General features: G+C 40.2%; 1 protein-coding gene across 4 annotated transcripts in view; it reads left to right on the plus strand.

The window, feature by feature from the left end:
• The window catches only part of TYK2 (tyrosine kinase 2), a 68560-nt gene that overhangs the window by 12813 nt on the left and 38786 nt on the right, over positions 1–16961 (plus strand). For 2 of the 4 annotated variants that reach the window (XM_020798687.3, XM_020798685.3), the window contains exons 3-5: positions 2665–2788; positions 15542–15695; positions 16513–16676. In XM_020798687.3, coding sequence (XP_020654346.2) covers positions 2665–2788; positions 15542–15695; positions 16513–16676 — 442 coding nt within the window. Of the gene's footprint in view, positions 1–7; positions 1561–1740; positions 2789–14091; positions 14170–15541; positions 15696–16512; positions 16677–16961 lie in introns of those variants that run through there. The other 2 variants (XM_078386604.1, XM_078386603.1) reach the window with 2 other exon arrangements.

The raw sequence follows: 16961 nt of genomic DNA on the forward strand, positions 1-16961 counted from the left end.
TATGGTCCTTGTTTGCCTAGATTTTGCACATTTATTTCATACGTGTTTTAAGCCACTCATGTACAATTTGTTAAAAATATGAAATATCTTTTTTAAAAAAACCCACAATAGTAATATAGTAAAACAGTGTAATGAAACATGAGGAAATCTTGTTATGATCTTCCACAGCGATTAGTCCAGTGTCTCCTTTCCAGACTGAAATGGGCAGACCAGATCTGTACTTTTGGTGAGCTGGATTAGGCCTGCACCTGGAGGTCTCTCTACCCAGCCAAAAGAGCTTGTCCTTCCTTACCCCAAAGGAGCAGTGGCCACAAGATATTGTCTGAAGCACAGTTCTGTTTCTACAAATCCTTCTTAAATTCCACAGCACTAGGGAAAGCTGGGTGTCACTGATGCACAGAGTTCAATGGATAATGAATTTGACTGTTTTGTGGGACTTGTATAAATCAGCGAGATGCTTTATTGTGAACTGAGAATTGCTTTCCTTTCTTCTTCCATGCTGTGCCTAGTACAGGAAGAGTCCTGCAGGCAGTGGCTTCTTATCATTTTTTTGGTGTGTGTGTTTGTGTAAAAATCAGGAAATTTTAAAATGTTTTATATAAAAAAATCACAGTGCTCAATTTTTGCTGACATCTCACTGAGAAGTTTCATATTATTTGCTTCTATTTCTTCAGTGAGTTCCAGAGCAGTAGGCATTTGCTACTAAAAATAAAAATAAAAAGTGTAAGAGACAGACATGGGGAATTCTGGGCACTAGAATAGATGCAGTGGATTCAACAGAGAACTTGTGTGTTTCTTCAGCTGATATTCCAGATCATTGCTAGCATAGTCTCTCTCTCTCTCTCTCTCTCTCTGTCAGATTACATTGATGAAATAAAAAGAGCACGTTGTCATATATGTACCTTATAAGGTGCGTGCATATATTAACACATTTGCCACGGTTGCTGCCTTAATTTGTGGGTTCAGATGACTTGAGTAATTAGGAAACTTCTTAAAAAGGGAAGTTAAAGGGGAAGTCATGTTAAGGGGGTTGAATCTCTCCAGAATGTCTGGGAGTTATTAAAAAGCACAATAATGTAAGCTTAACTACAATGGATAACATGGAGTAGGAGAGGCACTGTACATTGCAAGTGGGTTTTGTTGATGAGCAATGTCAATTAATCTTAGAAAAAAGTTGTCCTTCAGGAAATGGAAACATTTTCTAACTCAGAAGAAAGAGAAACAGATGAGGATGAGGAAGAAGTAATAAAGGATGCGAAATGAACATTTCAGAAGTATCTGTTAAATACAATTAGAAGCAGAGAATTGGCTACTGAGGCCCTTTGACTGTTGGATGACAAGATTATTAAAGTTGTGCTCAAATATGGACAGTATGGAGAAGGGGAATAGAGCCTTTGTTGCCTTTCTCATAGCAGTTGTTAAATGGTGGCATTTGCTATCACTAATACAGTATGTAGTGATGACTGCGAACTGTAGCAATTGGAAAAAGAAGATTAAACAAACTAATAGAGAACAAGGCTATCAGTGGCAGATTAGTCATGATAGTTACATTTTAGAACGGTTGGATAGCTCAGTGGCTTAGATCTCTAGCTGCAGAACCAGAGGTTGGGAGTTTGATTCCCTGGTGTGACTTCTTGATAGAGGCTGGACTCAGTGATCCACAAGGTGCCTTCCAATTCTTCTGTTCCAGTACCTTTAAGAGAAATTAATTTACTTGCGTAGGTTGATATATCTGAATAGGATAGACCTGAGCTTTAAAATAATGGATGGAAGGAAAGAAGAACACATTAGAAAGTGATATTGCTTCTTACATTTATCCCCAGACCAAAAAAAATCATTTATAAAGGCTTAAATAATGATTTTTCATTCAGATTAAATACACTGACCGCTAATTGCCAATATCTCACTTACTTGAAAAGATTAATTAGGCAGATCCTAGTCAGTTAAACAGATCAAACTTACTGCATAGTTAGATATTATTGAGACAAAGTTGCAGACTTCAATAGATGAAAAGTAATTACACAGTGTAAAAGTAATTACACAGGGCTCAGATATGTAAATTAAGACCAATTGCACAAACCACTGTTTATTGCACTCAAACATCAATTGATTTTACAATTTTAAAGATTAATAGCAGCTATATCTTGAATGACTGATCTTGCTCCGTATTGTCCCTCCATTCAGTTCATTCAATTCAACAATTCTTATACAAAAGAAAGATCTACAGTATATATTACTTTCAGGACCAGAAGCTGTCTTACTGTATCTGTCTTTGCACAAGCCGGCAAACACCTTTCTTGTCAGGCAAGAAAGTAACTGGCTGCCTAAAAGAAGGATCTCAGAAACTGGGTGCAGTGTTTTTTTTGTTGTAATATTTTTGTGTTAGTTTTGTAAGATGCTTTGAAGCCTCTTGAGGAAAAAAGTGGGAATGCATGAATGCCTACCTTGGAGTTGCAACATGCCCTGTTTGGGCTTCTCTGGGCCTCTGGTTGGCTAATGTGGGAAACAGAACACTGGAATAGGTAAATTTCTGCTCAGAACCACCACAGCTATTTTTACATTCTGAGGAAATTATTTTTCAGGATCTGTCTGATATTATTTTAAATAGGTATGAACAAGAAAAATCTAATCTTTCACATTTTTGTGTAACCTTGTTTGCTACAGGGATCACACCAATATGCTACAGCTTGTTTGCACTGTATGATCCACAGGCCAAAATATGGTTCCCTCCCAACCATGTGTTTGAGGTTGATAGTGGGATGAAGTTGACCCTGCATTTTCGCATGAGGTAAGAACATCCCATGGCAGTCTAAAGGTTCCCCTGTTTCTCTTCTTTCAGTTTTGAGGTTACTCGAAAGAGAGGTGTTAGTACATGAGTATTGGGAAATCTGTGTCATCAGAATGTCCTGGCTATGAACTGACTTGATAATCAGTAGATCTTAAGTGGATGGTACCTACTCCTAACTAAGCAGCAACAGCAGGGTGACTCTTCCTGCTCTGTGGTTTTGTTTCTGTGGTGAGTTCAGACAGCATATTAGTATGCACATTAGTACACATTCTTTTGTATGTAAAACACACACACCAACAACCAGCTGGTGCCTGACACAGAGTTCAGTGTCATCCTCTGTTATGTCTCTACCTGTATTAGCTGCAGTGTTTCTGTTTGCAGGGGTCACATTACTTGCCTTTTCATTCTCAGCTGGAAAAAAACTATGCCAGCTACAGGACCTTTGCTACCTTTCCGCTTAGTTTGGGAGTGGAATGCTGGAATAGGGAGGCTCAGTGTCCTACAGATTCACTCACAGCCTCTTTTAGAAAGTGAAGTAACCATATCCCATTTTGCCTTTACAAACACCATCAAATGTATGGCATCAGATATAAGTGCTTCAGAGGCTCCTGTAGGGGTTGTGTTTGGGTGTCTCTCTCCATTGAGTGACCTCATCTTGCTGTCCTTGGAATTAGAGATCATAAGATTGCATCCAAAATTGTGCATGTATTTTATATCAGTTCTTGGTTTCCAAACTATAATCCAAACATTTATTATTTTCTTCATTTCTAAACTTGTAGTATTTTAGAACGGTTGGATAGGTCAGTGGCTTAGATCTCTAGCTGCAGAACCAGAGGTTGGGAGTTTGATTCCCCGGTGTGACTCCTTGATAGAGGCTGGACTCAATGATCCACAGGGTCCCTTCCAGTTCTTCTGTTCCAATATCATTAAGAGAAATTAATTTACTTGCGTAGGTTGATATAACTGAATAGGATAGAACTGAGCTTTAAAATAATGGATGGAAGGAAAAAAGAACACATTAGAAAGTGATGTTGCTTCTTGCATTTATCCCCAGACCAAAAAAAAATCATTTATAAAGGCTTAAATAAAGATTTTTCATTCAGATTAAATACACTGACCGCTAATTGCCAATATCTCACTTGCTTGAAAAGATTAATTAGGCAGATCCTAGTCAGTTAAACAGATCAAACTTACTGCATAGACCTCATTTAGTTAGATATTATTGAGACAAAGCTGCAGACTTCAGTAGGTGAAAAATAATTACACAGTGTAAATAATTACATAGGGCTCAGATATGTAAATTAAGACCAATTGCACAAACCACTGTTGATTGCACTCAAATATCAATTATATTTACAATTTTAAAGATTAATAGCAGCTATATTTCTTGAATGACTGATCTTGCTTCGTATTGTCCCTCCATTCAGTTCATTCAATTCAACAATTCTTATACAAAAGAAAGATCTATATTCCAAATTGAGCAGTGTTTCTTGCCTTTACTTTGCTGGTTGTTATATTGTTTGTTCTCTGTAGTAAGTGTTGTAAATGTCCAGAGTAGTGCCTTGGCCTTAATGGGAGTGGGATAGAAATTAAATATATAAGTAAATAAATAAAATGCAGTGGTGCCCCGCATAGCGAGGTTAATCCGTTCCGGATTAACCTTCGCTATGGGAAAACATCGTAAAACGTATCAAAAACCCCAATTGGGGTTCCAAATGGGCCCAAAACTCACCGTTCTCCAATGTTTTCCCTTGTTCCGGCGGCCATCTTGGGTGTACGGGCAGCCATTTTGAGCGTCCCGGCAGCCATTTTGGGTGTACCGGTGCCCATTTTTTGTGTTCTGGTGGCCATCTTGGGTGTACCAGTGGCCATTTTTTTGTTCTGGTGGCCATCTTGGGTGTACCGGTGGCCATTTTTTGTTCCGGTGGCCATCTTGGGTGTTCCGGTGGCCATTTTTTTGTTCTGGCGGCCATCTTGGGTGTACCGGCACCTATTTTTTGTGTTCCGGCAGCCATTTTGGAGCCGCAGAGCAGCTGTTCCCCCATCGTAATGCGAGCGTGCCCTCGCATTAGCGATGGGGAAATCCGCATCACAATGCGGATTCATCGTTCAGTGGTGCACTCGTTATACGAGGCACCACTGTATGTGTGCTTCAGAAGTGATGCTGCGTTCTCAAAATGTGGCCTGGGTGATTTGACGCATTCTTGCATTGATATATCACCCAAACTGATCCTGCCAGAAACTCATAAATGAGGCATGCTACCTGGCCACACTTGGGGAAGGGGTGAAAGAAAACTCACGAGGAGTCCAACAACATGCCCCAAAGACTGCCCTCTCTGTTCTCTCATCTCTGCCACAACTACTCCCTTTGTCCTATGAGAGGTTAGGTTCCATTTGCAAATTGCCCCGTGTGTGGTTTAGTCTGATAGGGGTGTGGTGGCATTTTCAGCATGCCGTGCTGTTTGAGACAACTGTTAATTCTGTTAGGATAATGATTAAATGGGAGTCTTGGATAAGAAAACCAGGCTTCTGCATTTCCTTGTATTTTAAGTCTAATTCCCAGACATGTTTTTCCAGTAATAATACAGCAAGATGGTTGTTATATTTCTTTCAGTTTGGGTTCAGCAGCAAGGGCTGTGCTCTCTGAATTGCACACTGTGCTGTTTATCTAGGAGACTGAGAGGGGCTTTGATCTTGATTGTCCCTTTTTATGGCTCTCCTGTGACCAAGTCTACTATACAAACATTGTCATTTGTTTAGAGCACGTTTTAAGTTCGAAACAGTTTTATTTATAGGACTATAACTTCACATACTTTTTGCATGTTAAGTAATGGGAAACTTAATCTAGCAAAGTTAATCTGAAACTGAAGCTGGTAATGGCCAAGATGAAAAATAAACAGGGCCCTGGGCACACCCTCCCTTTCTTTGCATCGCATGCATACACACATTCACGAGCTGTTTCCCATACATGCACAGAGAGACCATGCCACTTTTTCTCTTTTTATGCCACACTGCATAAAATTAGGTTGAAGGTCACAGGTTCCCCATTCCAGTGTTAAACAATAGATACTGCTTGACAGATAAGTGCATTCTGATAGGGGGATTTTTAAAACTAGTAACAATGGCTTTTTATATTAGCCACTTTTAAAAGACAGTAACAAAAATAATGATGACATGAATAAACTGCAGACATTACAGTGATGCATTAGTTCTGCATTAAGAGCATACATTTGAAGACTGATGTGTCAAGTTTGTAAACCAGCAACCTGCATGAATCTCTGAAGTGAAGAAGCAATATTCCTGAGTGTTCAGAACTGAGATATATTAATAATTTTGTCATTCTGTAGGCAATGATAATGAAACTACAGATTTACAGATAGCACATGGTTAGTCCTACTGGTAAAGATACAGTAATCGGAACTCCATTGAGTTCAGATTGGAGTTAAAAGTTCTCAAAGGGATCTTGACCATTTGTCTTTGCTATTGTCCTCTAAATGCTGGGGATCCCTGCGTTGAGCTTTGTGGATTTGATTTGGTCTGACTTGTATGTATTCTGTATCTGAAGTCTGAAGGCCTCCCTTTGACTGTATCGTGATATTGAAAGTTAAGGTTTGTGTAAGGCAGAGGCATGAGAAATGGTTTGATCCTGAGTAGCAAATTGAATCCTGTAAAGACTCTGAGAAATAAAAGTGCATTTTAATTTGAATTTATGGTAGGGTGTCTTTAAGCTGAAATACTTGAAACCTGATGTAACATCATTAATTATACTCAAATGAAACCTGAGATTACATTTTTGCCTTTCAATGTAACTGCTCTTATGGTTATACTATCCAATGATTAAACAGAGGCCCCGTAGGTTTTTAAAAAAAGCCAGGAAGCTGGTTTAGTTTCATAGGGTTTAGGTGTGGTGAGTCAGACATTTCCTCTTGAGATGAAAGCGAGATCATTGTTTCTCCAGGGAAATGGTGTTTAGTGAAGCAAATTAACTTTGAGCACTTAGTCAAAGTTAATTTAATACCAAGAGAATAAAGGTATGACATGTACATGTTTTGCTCTGCTCAGGTTCTGATCACCTGGGATTTGGAGCTGTGAGGTCAGAGATTTGTCATGGTGAGATCATCATCACATTATGATGATGGGAGTGGACTGAGCCATGATGATGATTTGCTCTTGGACACTTAGGGTTTCTGGTGTGCTTTCCAAGAGATCCAGACAAACTTTGTCAAGGCCTTATTTCACAGCGAATTGTGTGGTTAATGAGAATGATTTAGACTCTTGTCCTCTTGGAGGATCATGGGGCAGCAGACCATGAAACGAGAAAAGAGACCCCAATCACAGGTGGTGGGAGATGTTTGCCCAGATTAGCAAGGCATGAAATACAGCTCCTTTGCCAGCTTAGGAAGTGGTACTGGTGCTGGATGCAACAGAGATTCTTTTTCTCTTTGCCACTGCTGTTACCAGTTGTATCATGTTGAGTTTTTTCAGGCTAACAGGGCCGCCCACCAAATGTAGTGTCTGCTACTGTTGTACCTACAGGGAAACCCATCCCTATCTTTTGCTCAGCAGGATTTATGTGGAATGCCTTGTGTTCTGTCACTGTGTTATGTCAGGTTGCTCTACACAGAAAGAGCTTGGTGTTGTTGGCTCTCTAGAATGGTCTGCTGGAGGAACTTCACTGACCATTCATGTGGTGCATTTAGAAAGGATTGGAGGGCTTTCATATTCAAAAAGTCTTTGGAAAGTCAAGTACCTGATCAGCCGTGGAAACTCACTGGGTGAGTGGAACTGGTAAAGCCACACTTATCTTGAAAGCCCTTTTAGGGTTGATATACAGTGGTGCCTCGCACAACGAGTGCCTCACACAACGATGAATTCACACAACGATGCCTTTTTCTGTCAAATTTGCTGCCTCACAGCGATGTTTCCTATGGGGGATTTTCACACAACGATCTCCCTTTTCGCTCCTGTAAAAGTGTCTTACAATGTTTGGAAGCTGTTTTAAATGATTGCAATGGTTAGTCCACCTCCTGAAACCTATGCAAACTGATTTTGGTGTTGTTCTGACACTTCGTTAATTTATGATGATTTTTTGAATGTTCTCCATTGGAAACCATTGGATGGTCTGCCTAATGGTTTCCAATGGAAAAAACAAAAAATCATCATAAATTAACGAAGTGTCAGAACAACACCAAAATCAGTTTGCATAGGTTTCAGGAGGTGGACTAACCATTGCAATCATTTAAAACAGCTTCCAAACATTGTAAGACACTTTTACAGGAGCGAAAAGGGAGATCGGGAAGAACTTTAAAAGGCAAACGGAGATCAAAGAGCCCTTTCCCAAAAAAAGTTTATGAAGTCTTTTAGATAACTTGCAGTAGGTTAAGCTAGTGTTGCTTTATTTACCATTTTATTAGCTAAATGAGTATAATATTGTTCTTAGTATTAAGTTTGCATTTGTACAACACCACGTGTATTCACAGTATTAGATGGTTTGCGTGTTTTGTGCGGCAAGTTATGGTATATAAGCAATTGGACTGAATCAATAGCATTTCCTTGTTCCAGAGTGCATTTAGTGTGTGCTTCTTTGTCAGTATAATGTCTCCCACTTTGAATTATGTCTAAAAATGATATTTTAAATGAAGTTAAGGCATGTATTGGCACAGGACCAACATTTCCTTTTAAGCTGCACAGGTGCGTGGGTGCATGATGCTGCATCAGGAACACACAGCTGACCCAGTGTTTCAACCCATTTGCTTCCGATTGTAGCCATAACTTGTTGCACCGTTTTGGAAAATTAGAGAGAACGTTGTATAGGGCAGAATATATTAGTTTTTATGAAGGAAAATACTTAGCAAAAGTGCTCTTGTTGCTGGTCCTCTTATCAGGAAAAATAATAGTTTTTATTATAAAAATTATTAAATCATTAATTTTTAAATTATAATAATTTTATTATAAAATAATAAATAAAAATAAATAAGAAGATAGTATTTCTTTGCCTCTGAGCAGATTTTTCCCCCCTGTTAGTTGTATGCATAGATATGGCTCTGTCAGGCCATATGTTTAGACAGAGTTGGCTGCTTCTGTGCTGGAAATCATTGCATAGATACAGAAATAACATTCTACCAGGTATTCTAAAGCAGAGCTGTGGTGGTTGCAAATACAGAGACAGAGACTGCACACTGGCCTTACTTTGACATGCCCCATACCTGATTTTCATGATACAGTGGACCCTGTACTTAAGGAATTAATCCGTATTGGAATGGTGGCTGCAAGTCGAAAAGTCTGTAAGTCGAATCTCCATTGACCTACAATGCACTGAAAACCGATTAATCCCATAACCAGTGGTTTTTATTCTATTTTTATTCCATTTTGGTTTTTTTCTGGTCTGTAAGTCGATTCTCTGGCTGCAAGTCGAATCTAAATTTTGCAGCCAGAGAAGTCTGTAACTCGAAAAGTCTGTAAGTCGAGCCGTATGTAAGTCGAGGGTCCACTGTATTCTGGTGTGGCTGAGGACCCTTTGGGTTGCAGAAACAGTTACAGTATAGTAAAGTATAGGACAGATGCTAACATAGCATCCATTTCTTCTCCCTTCTCATGCTATCAACACTATAATCCTGAATGTGTTTAATCACAATAAGTATCATTAAGTTCAAATTACCATGAATTCTTTGGACACTTACTTGTGACTAAGCCAATAGTCAAAGCTCAGCCCAGAATTTATGACCAAGTGCCAAACTGAAATGAGTTTTCTCCTTTGATTATGAAATAATTAGGTCAGGTTTTTGGAATTACAGGGAACCTGTTTCAGTCTAGTGTTTGGTAATGCATTCTGGACTGAGCTTTGACCATTGGCTTAGTTATATCACAGCCAAATTACGAATAAACTCATCTAGCTTGGAACATATCATTTCTGACTGGCTATTTCTGTACTGTGTGGGATCATTTTGATGAAGTCTGGAAAATAAGTTTTCTAAATAAAGTATTTATTAATTTCCATTCTTCTTTATTTGTGTTTGGTTGCTGTACCTTTAGCTCTGCTACTATCAGGGACAGTTAATTAGACTTACTGTTTAAACATGGGGTGACAGTACAATTAGGATTTGAGACATTGCAAGTGCTGCAGAGAATATAGAAAACTGAGTCATTGTACCACAGCAGGGCTTCCTATATCAGATTGAGGCCCCCAGAGTGACTTTTCAGGCAAGGATGTAATGGTGCACTTGATGGATCACTCAGCGTCATTAACTCCTCTTGCCTTTGGCAGCTACTGCTGAGCAGCCATGGGAAGGAGATGCTACAGCCTCCTACTAACCTCTTAAGTGTCATTGGCCAGCTATAAATTTCTCAAAAGGAACAGATATTTGGCAGTCTTTCCTGCTAATGAGGTGCTAATAAGTACTTATTTCATGATGTTGCCTTCTGTTATATGGAAATGTGGCTTTAGGCCAAAAAGAAATTTTCATCTTACCTACAGACCACAGCTCGAGACTTTTGTCAGAGGGAATATCATTCTCCCTGTGCCCATTGGGATCATACATCAAGGCAGGCCACTGCAGTTGCTACAGAATCAGGGAAACCAACTGACAGGTGGGCTCCTTCTGATGAAGGGAATCAGCTAGGCAAAAATCAATAGTTGGCGTTTTGCCCTCTATTCCACAGTTATTGCTGAATCCAAAAAAAGAATGATGGCTATGTAGAAAGCTTGTTTCTCAGGACCTGTTAGCTGACCAACATGCATCTGCACATATTTGTAAAGTCAGCATGGATATTTTTCTTTTGGACACTCCTGCTTGGTGCCTTAGGGATTGTTCAAATAGACAAAAGTGCTACTGCAAGTGAGCACAGTTTTTCCCAAAGAGGGTGGGGGCTTACTGATGTTGTTGTCTGTAAAAGCCAGGTGGTCCAAAATTATTTCTCCAGGCTTCCCAGGAAGAATTATTTACAGTGGTGCCTCGCTTAGCGATTGCCTCGTTTAACGATGTATTCGCTTAGCGATGAGGTTTTAGGAGCGATCTTGCGCTCTGTTTAGCGATGTTTCCAATGGGGGAATTTTGCATAGCGATGTTCGGGACCATGCCTCGCATAGCGATGACAGTTTGGGTCCCCCTGTTTCGCTTAGCGATGTCCGTTTTCGCTATTTTTAAAGTGTCTTAAAATGTTCAAAAACTGTTTAAAATGCTTGGAATTGTTAGTGCACCCTGTAAAACCTTTGCAAACTTAATTTGGCTTTGTTCTGAGTCTTCGTTAATTTTTGGTGAATTTTTCCCCCCATTGGAATGCATTGAACTGTAGGTTCAATGCAGGAAAGGGAAGGAAAAAGACACTGATCTCAGCAAATTCAACATTGTTTCATTTGATGAGCAGGAAAAATAACTGAAAGCAAGAACAAGGTACTTTTGCTTCCATGTGGACAAGTACTTGTTTAATCTCTTGGAAATACATCCCTATGTTTCTATAGGGCATGTGCAACTTGACTTGTGTGTTCTGATAAGCATAGCTTTGATCAGAACTGTGGGTCTTAATGTCAGCTAAACTGATCTGGCTGAGGCTTAATGCTGTTTATTGCAAGTAGTTAAAACAATGTTATATCTGTAACAGTTTTTAAAAAAAAATCAAAGTAGCAGTGTTATCTGTGAGGAAATGTTCTGGGTTACGTAAATCCTTTATTGGATGATGACATAACAAACAAAGTGAATTTAGGAATCCTTCAGAACTTTTCAGGTAGATTTTATAAAACAGGAGAAAGAGGAAGAAGCAGGCACCTTCCCACATCCTAGCTAAATTTTACGGCTGTTCTTGGAGGCAGATTGCAAGATGAGGTTGCAAAGTCAGTTTGAAACAATGGTTTCAGGTTATCAGTTTACAGCCTTTCTGCTTTCGTAGACAAATGCCTGGCTGTCCTCTGTAAATCCATCAGTAATAGCACTTTAAACAGCATCACTTTCCAAATACGTCACTGGCGTTATCTCCATAATCCTTACAACAGCTGTGTCATGTAGGCCTCCCATTATTGGAGGTGTGGTTGTAACTCTGAGAAGGACCTGCCTAAAGTTTCCCAGTGAGTTCATGGCCATGTTAACCCCTCTTTTTTATACAGTGGACCCTCGACTTACATACGGCTCGACTTACAGACTTTTCGAGTTACAGACTTCTCTGGCCACAAAATTTAGATTCAACTTGCAGCCGGAGAATCGACCTACAGACCAGAAATTAACCAAAATGGAACAAAAATAGAATACAAACTGCAAGTTATGGGATTAATTGGTTTTCAATGCATTGTAGGTCAATGGAGATTTGACCTACAGACTTTTCGACTTGCAGCCACTGTTCCAATACGGATTAATTCCGTAAGTAGAGGGTCCACTGTATCACTCATTTGAATCAACTGTCCTGAGATTCTTTTAAAGTCATTACGTACAGAGTATTAGCCATAGATGATAGGTTTAAATGGTAAAAGCCTTTTCGTACTTAGTGCCTGCATCTTCCAAAACTGGAAGAGAATGTTGCTCCTGTGCATTTCAAGAGTTGTCTGGAGAGACTAGACAGCTTGGAAGAGTGTTTCCTCTCAGTCCCAGCTACTGTTCCAGGGTGGGCTTGTGCACACTCAACATGTCTGCTTTCTGTTCCTTGTATTCAATTTAGTTTACTTTAGTTTAATAAATGTATGTCCTGCCTTTCAGCCAAAAACGGCACATGAGACAGCTAACAGTAATTAATGTACAAACAAATGCAATTAAAATGCAAAAACAGATCAGTCAAAAACACATCAACAAACAGATGGTAGCACCTAACTGATGGACTTCCTCTTTCCAGGTGCAGTCGAGCATAAATGGCAGAGGTCTGTCTGAAGAGAAACTTTTTGCCTTTTGCTGGCAAGCAAACAGAGTAGCCTCCTTTGACAGGTTATTCTAGAGTTCCACTAAGTTTAAAGTCTGCCAAGTACTGATCTGTCCATGACAATGGAACTGCAGATTGCTCCCCTGTCCCTGGGTCACAATCACACAGCTCTTCTTCAGCATCCTTCAGTCTCAAAAGACCATGGTAACGCGCTCTGTATGAGTGTCCTCTCCAGAGCACTAAGCCTGGGTAGAATAATATAGAGGACAGACTGTTACCCAAGCAACAAATCCCCCCTCTCCACGTCACTGAACTAGTCCAATGGAAAGGCAAGAGCCAATACAACTGGTTCCAGCGACGTCGCAGGAGTTGTCAGAACAACACAAACTGCCTTCAGGACTCCGGCTCCGGATTTTGCCTTGAGGTTAACTCCTGAAGCCTTTTCCATCAGTGGATATAGCCACAAAGCAGTGGAGGTTTGAAATCAGAGTTTTCCTTCTCCTAGATGGGCTGCCTTCCATGGCTGACAAGCCCCACCTACCCGGTCCAGGTGGATCGCGCTTACTCAGAACTCTCCACTATGACCTGTCCATCTTGGGTGTCCCTTGTGACACATTTCAGTTTTAATTTCTTTGAGAGCATGTTCAGAGAATACACATCCACAGTTCCAAAGAAAGCAAAACCGATGCCTTCCGTTCATTTCCAACCCAACTACAGGGCAAATAAAATGGGCACTCTGGATGTCATCATATTTGTCCCCTTTTGTATTCCCCCTTGTGAGATTCAATTAAATGACATTCTTAATACTCTTGGTGTGGGATGCAGCCTCCACAAGGACTTTATCAGAAGATTTATCGAGCAAAAATTCAATGACTGCATCTTTGTTATATAACATGAATAGGCACTCAGTAGGTTTCAGGTTGATACAAAAGGAAAAATAGTAAAAATAAGGTTTGTCTCCTTCAGCCCACATGGCTGGGAGGATCTCTGGGGTTCAGAGATCCTGCCTGGAAGTCTAGCATCTTGCAAGGCGAAAACAAATGACAATACAGCAATTTTTTAAAACCTTAAAACATAACTGCTTAGTCTTACAAAGCAAGTGTCACCTTAGTTAAGAACAGTGCTTACAAAGCAAATAAGTATGTAGAAGTTACTAGTCCTCACATTTTTTGTTAGTCCACCTGAGCACATGCCTCTCTTAGGCTTCTGACTATATGCTATAAAAAGGGCCTGTGATCCATCTGGAATCTATAAAGACAAATTTGTATGAAAAAAAACCTTGTGGTGTACTCTCCTGATCAACAATACACAACAGGAATTGGATGTTCTGGTCTCACTGCAACTGGAAACTTTGGCTTCCTGTTACATGAACAAACTTACAGTAAAAGTCTAAATAATAAATAAATAAATAAATAAATAATATTTGGATGCATTTCTCTCCTTTATATTGCATGTTGTGCCTCCAGTCAACATTCTTTGTTTCAAAAAGACAAATAACTGGGTTCTAAATCAAATCCAGGTCACTAGAAGTTCACATGATTAAGGTAAGGGTACTATATTTTAGACATATGAGAAGACTTTGTAGAACAGACAGTAGCATGTTAACTCAAAAAGGAAGCCAGGGTTCTTCATTTGTGAGACCCAAGTGGGGCTGCTAATGATAGGACCTTTTGGAGTAATTAATTTTCTAGGATTGCTAAACTGAAAGGACTAGATGGCCATAACACATACAAATGCTGCTCTAAAGTATTATTCTTTTGCATTTCAACATCTGTTTCAGTGATTCAAAATCAGTTTGTTACACACACACACACACAGACACACACACACACACGGATCTGGAGTGGACTTTGAGAGATGAATGGAGTTTGGTATCATTCACAACAGACCCATGATAGCTGTGGAATTCTGATTCACTTCCAGTATGTTGGCTTCAGTGTTTATGTTAAAGTTTCCCAGCCAAATAAACCAGCAGGAGCTCTAACATCACCCCTGAGGCCAACCTAGCTAGCCCAGGAGGGAAGCCTGTTGGGAAATAGGGTGGACAGTACAGGACCACCTTCTGTCCTGGTTACCTGCCTTCAGATATATACATTCAAACAAGAAGACTGGGATAGTGAGGTGATATCATGATGACAGACCACTGCAATTCTGCGTCGTCATTCCCTCAATCTCACCTGCCATTGCATAGAGAAACCAGGTGGGCAAAGCTGGATGGGTTTCCCATCTAGTAACTTACGAAGCCAGGTCTGTGTCACACAGTCCAGGTCAGTATAATTAGCCAGGTCTGAGTCCTAAATGGTAGTTTCTTCATGCTATATATTTACCTCTGTTTCAAGTCAATACTAGTGACGGGTCACACAGTACTTTTCTCAGGTTTACCTTTTCACTGAATCAGTCACCCTTTTGTGCTCATTGTTTGCACCAGCAATCTAGCTATCTATCCGGCTTCTCAGTGTTGGAACCCTGAAAAATTATTTTACCCCAGCTCTTGTGTATTCATTTCCGTCAATTAAAAACAAAGCTCTAGCAGTTGTTAAGAGGGAACATTTTCTGTTCTGGAAAATGTATCAGAGAGGTTTTTGTCCCTTGATGACTTTTTTCCCCATAAAGCAGCTTTCTTCCTGAACCCAGGATGTGTCGCTACATTTTAATGGTTGTCAGTCCTGCTCGAAAACAGCAGTATTCTGTCAGCGTATCTCACGTATGCAGTTTCAATGCTATAAATGCATTTCAAGTTAGAGAATTTTGTCACAGTCCTTGAATCTGCTGCTGTCTAAAATCTCTTCCCTTAAGAGTTGTCTGTGACATTTGCAGGCAATTGTTAGCTTGCAACAACAATTACTTTCTTGATGAATTAGAAGCCAGTTGCTTTGGGCTTCTCAAAGAACCACTTTATTAATTCTATTATTACAGGTTTTATTTCCGAAACTGGCATGGGATGAATGACAAGGAGCCAGCAGTCTGTCGCAACATCCCTCGCTTGAATGATTCAGAGGACAAATCACAGAGGGGAGAGCAAGGCAGTGCCTTGCTGGATAAATCATCATTTGAGTATCTCTTTGAGCAAGTATGAAGTTTTGTTGATCTTTGTTGAGATTAAACCAGCTGGTACCCCATATTCCTTGGCCTTTATCTCTGTCTCTGAACTAAGTATCTTTAGGATCCTGTAGCTATGTGTACCAAACTTAAAATAGCTCTTGGACTGAGATCTCAATCCTCAGAGGCCCAACTTCACATTGTAAAGCACTGCAGTTTGTCTCAGCTCTCCTTCCACCAGCTTGATCACAATATGTTGCAAGCATATGGAAGATGTATGCTGTTGTGAAGGGTCCTCAGAAGAAATAGGTGCAGCTGTCAAGCGCTAGGAGCCTAAGTACCAAATCAGACTGGGTCATAAACAGTAGATCAGGAGGGTGAAAGTGACAGACAGGCACTTAGAGATGTGGGAAGCAGGAATAGATAATTGTGGAGCTGATGAGTTCCAAAGAAAATAAGCCAGAAGAATGAAAGTATTGAAGCAATGTAGCATAGCCAGAGAGAGCTGGAGGATGGTTCAATTATAATAATCAGCTACTCGTAAGTTATAGGTCAGGTTGCCTTCCCTGACTAAGACCATGTGGAACATATAGCCAGATTCCTGCATCCTGTATCTCTGTCTCCCAAGAGCTCTGTGTCAAGTGGTCCTTCTGAGCAACATTCTACAGGGGAAGTAGAAGTCCTTTCTCTAAGTTAGTAGGCCACTTAATCATCCCCTTCCTTGCCTGCTTTCCTCAGATGTCATATTCATTCACACTTTGAACCCTAAATGAGAACAAAAGAAAAAGAGACTCTCTATTTTGGAAAAGTACTTTCTTTAAAGCTACCTATTCTTGCTGTTTTTCCAGGGGAAATATGACTTCATTAATGATGTGGCCTCTCTAAAAGATATACGGACTGAGCAGGAGATACACCAGTTTAAAAATGAGAGTCTGGGGATGGCTGTCCTCCACCTCTGTCACATTGCCCTCAAGAAAGGCATCTCTCTTGAAGAAGCAGCAGAGAGAACCAGGTGATTGCTGTAACTGTGGGAGTTAAAATGGTTTTACCGGAATGCTTCCCAGCCCTGTAAGCCCAAACTCCTTTTAGGAAGGTTGCAACTGTTAACTGTTGAACCCATTGCTGAAGCACCATTGCAAGCACTGGGCTCTTTCACACCCCTTCCCTTAATTTCCCACTGTGTGCCCTAGGGGAAGAGCCAGTCTCTGCTGCTTTGAGCAAGGTGTATAGTCCCAGGGTCAGGAAAATGGTAAACCATGTCTTAGTATTCTATAGCTAGAATACTCTGAAGAGGACC

The sequence above is a fragment of the Pogona vitticeps genome, chromosome 2, assembly GCF_051106095.1.
Source record: "Pogona vitticeps strain Pit_001003342236 chromosome 2, PviZW2.1, whole genome shotgun sequence".
In the NCBI taxonomy this organism is placed as follows: domain Eukaryota; kingdom Metazoa; phylum Chordata; class Lepidosauria; order Squamata; family Agamidae; genus Pogona; species Pogona vitticeps.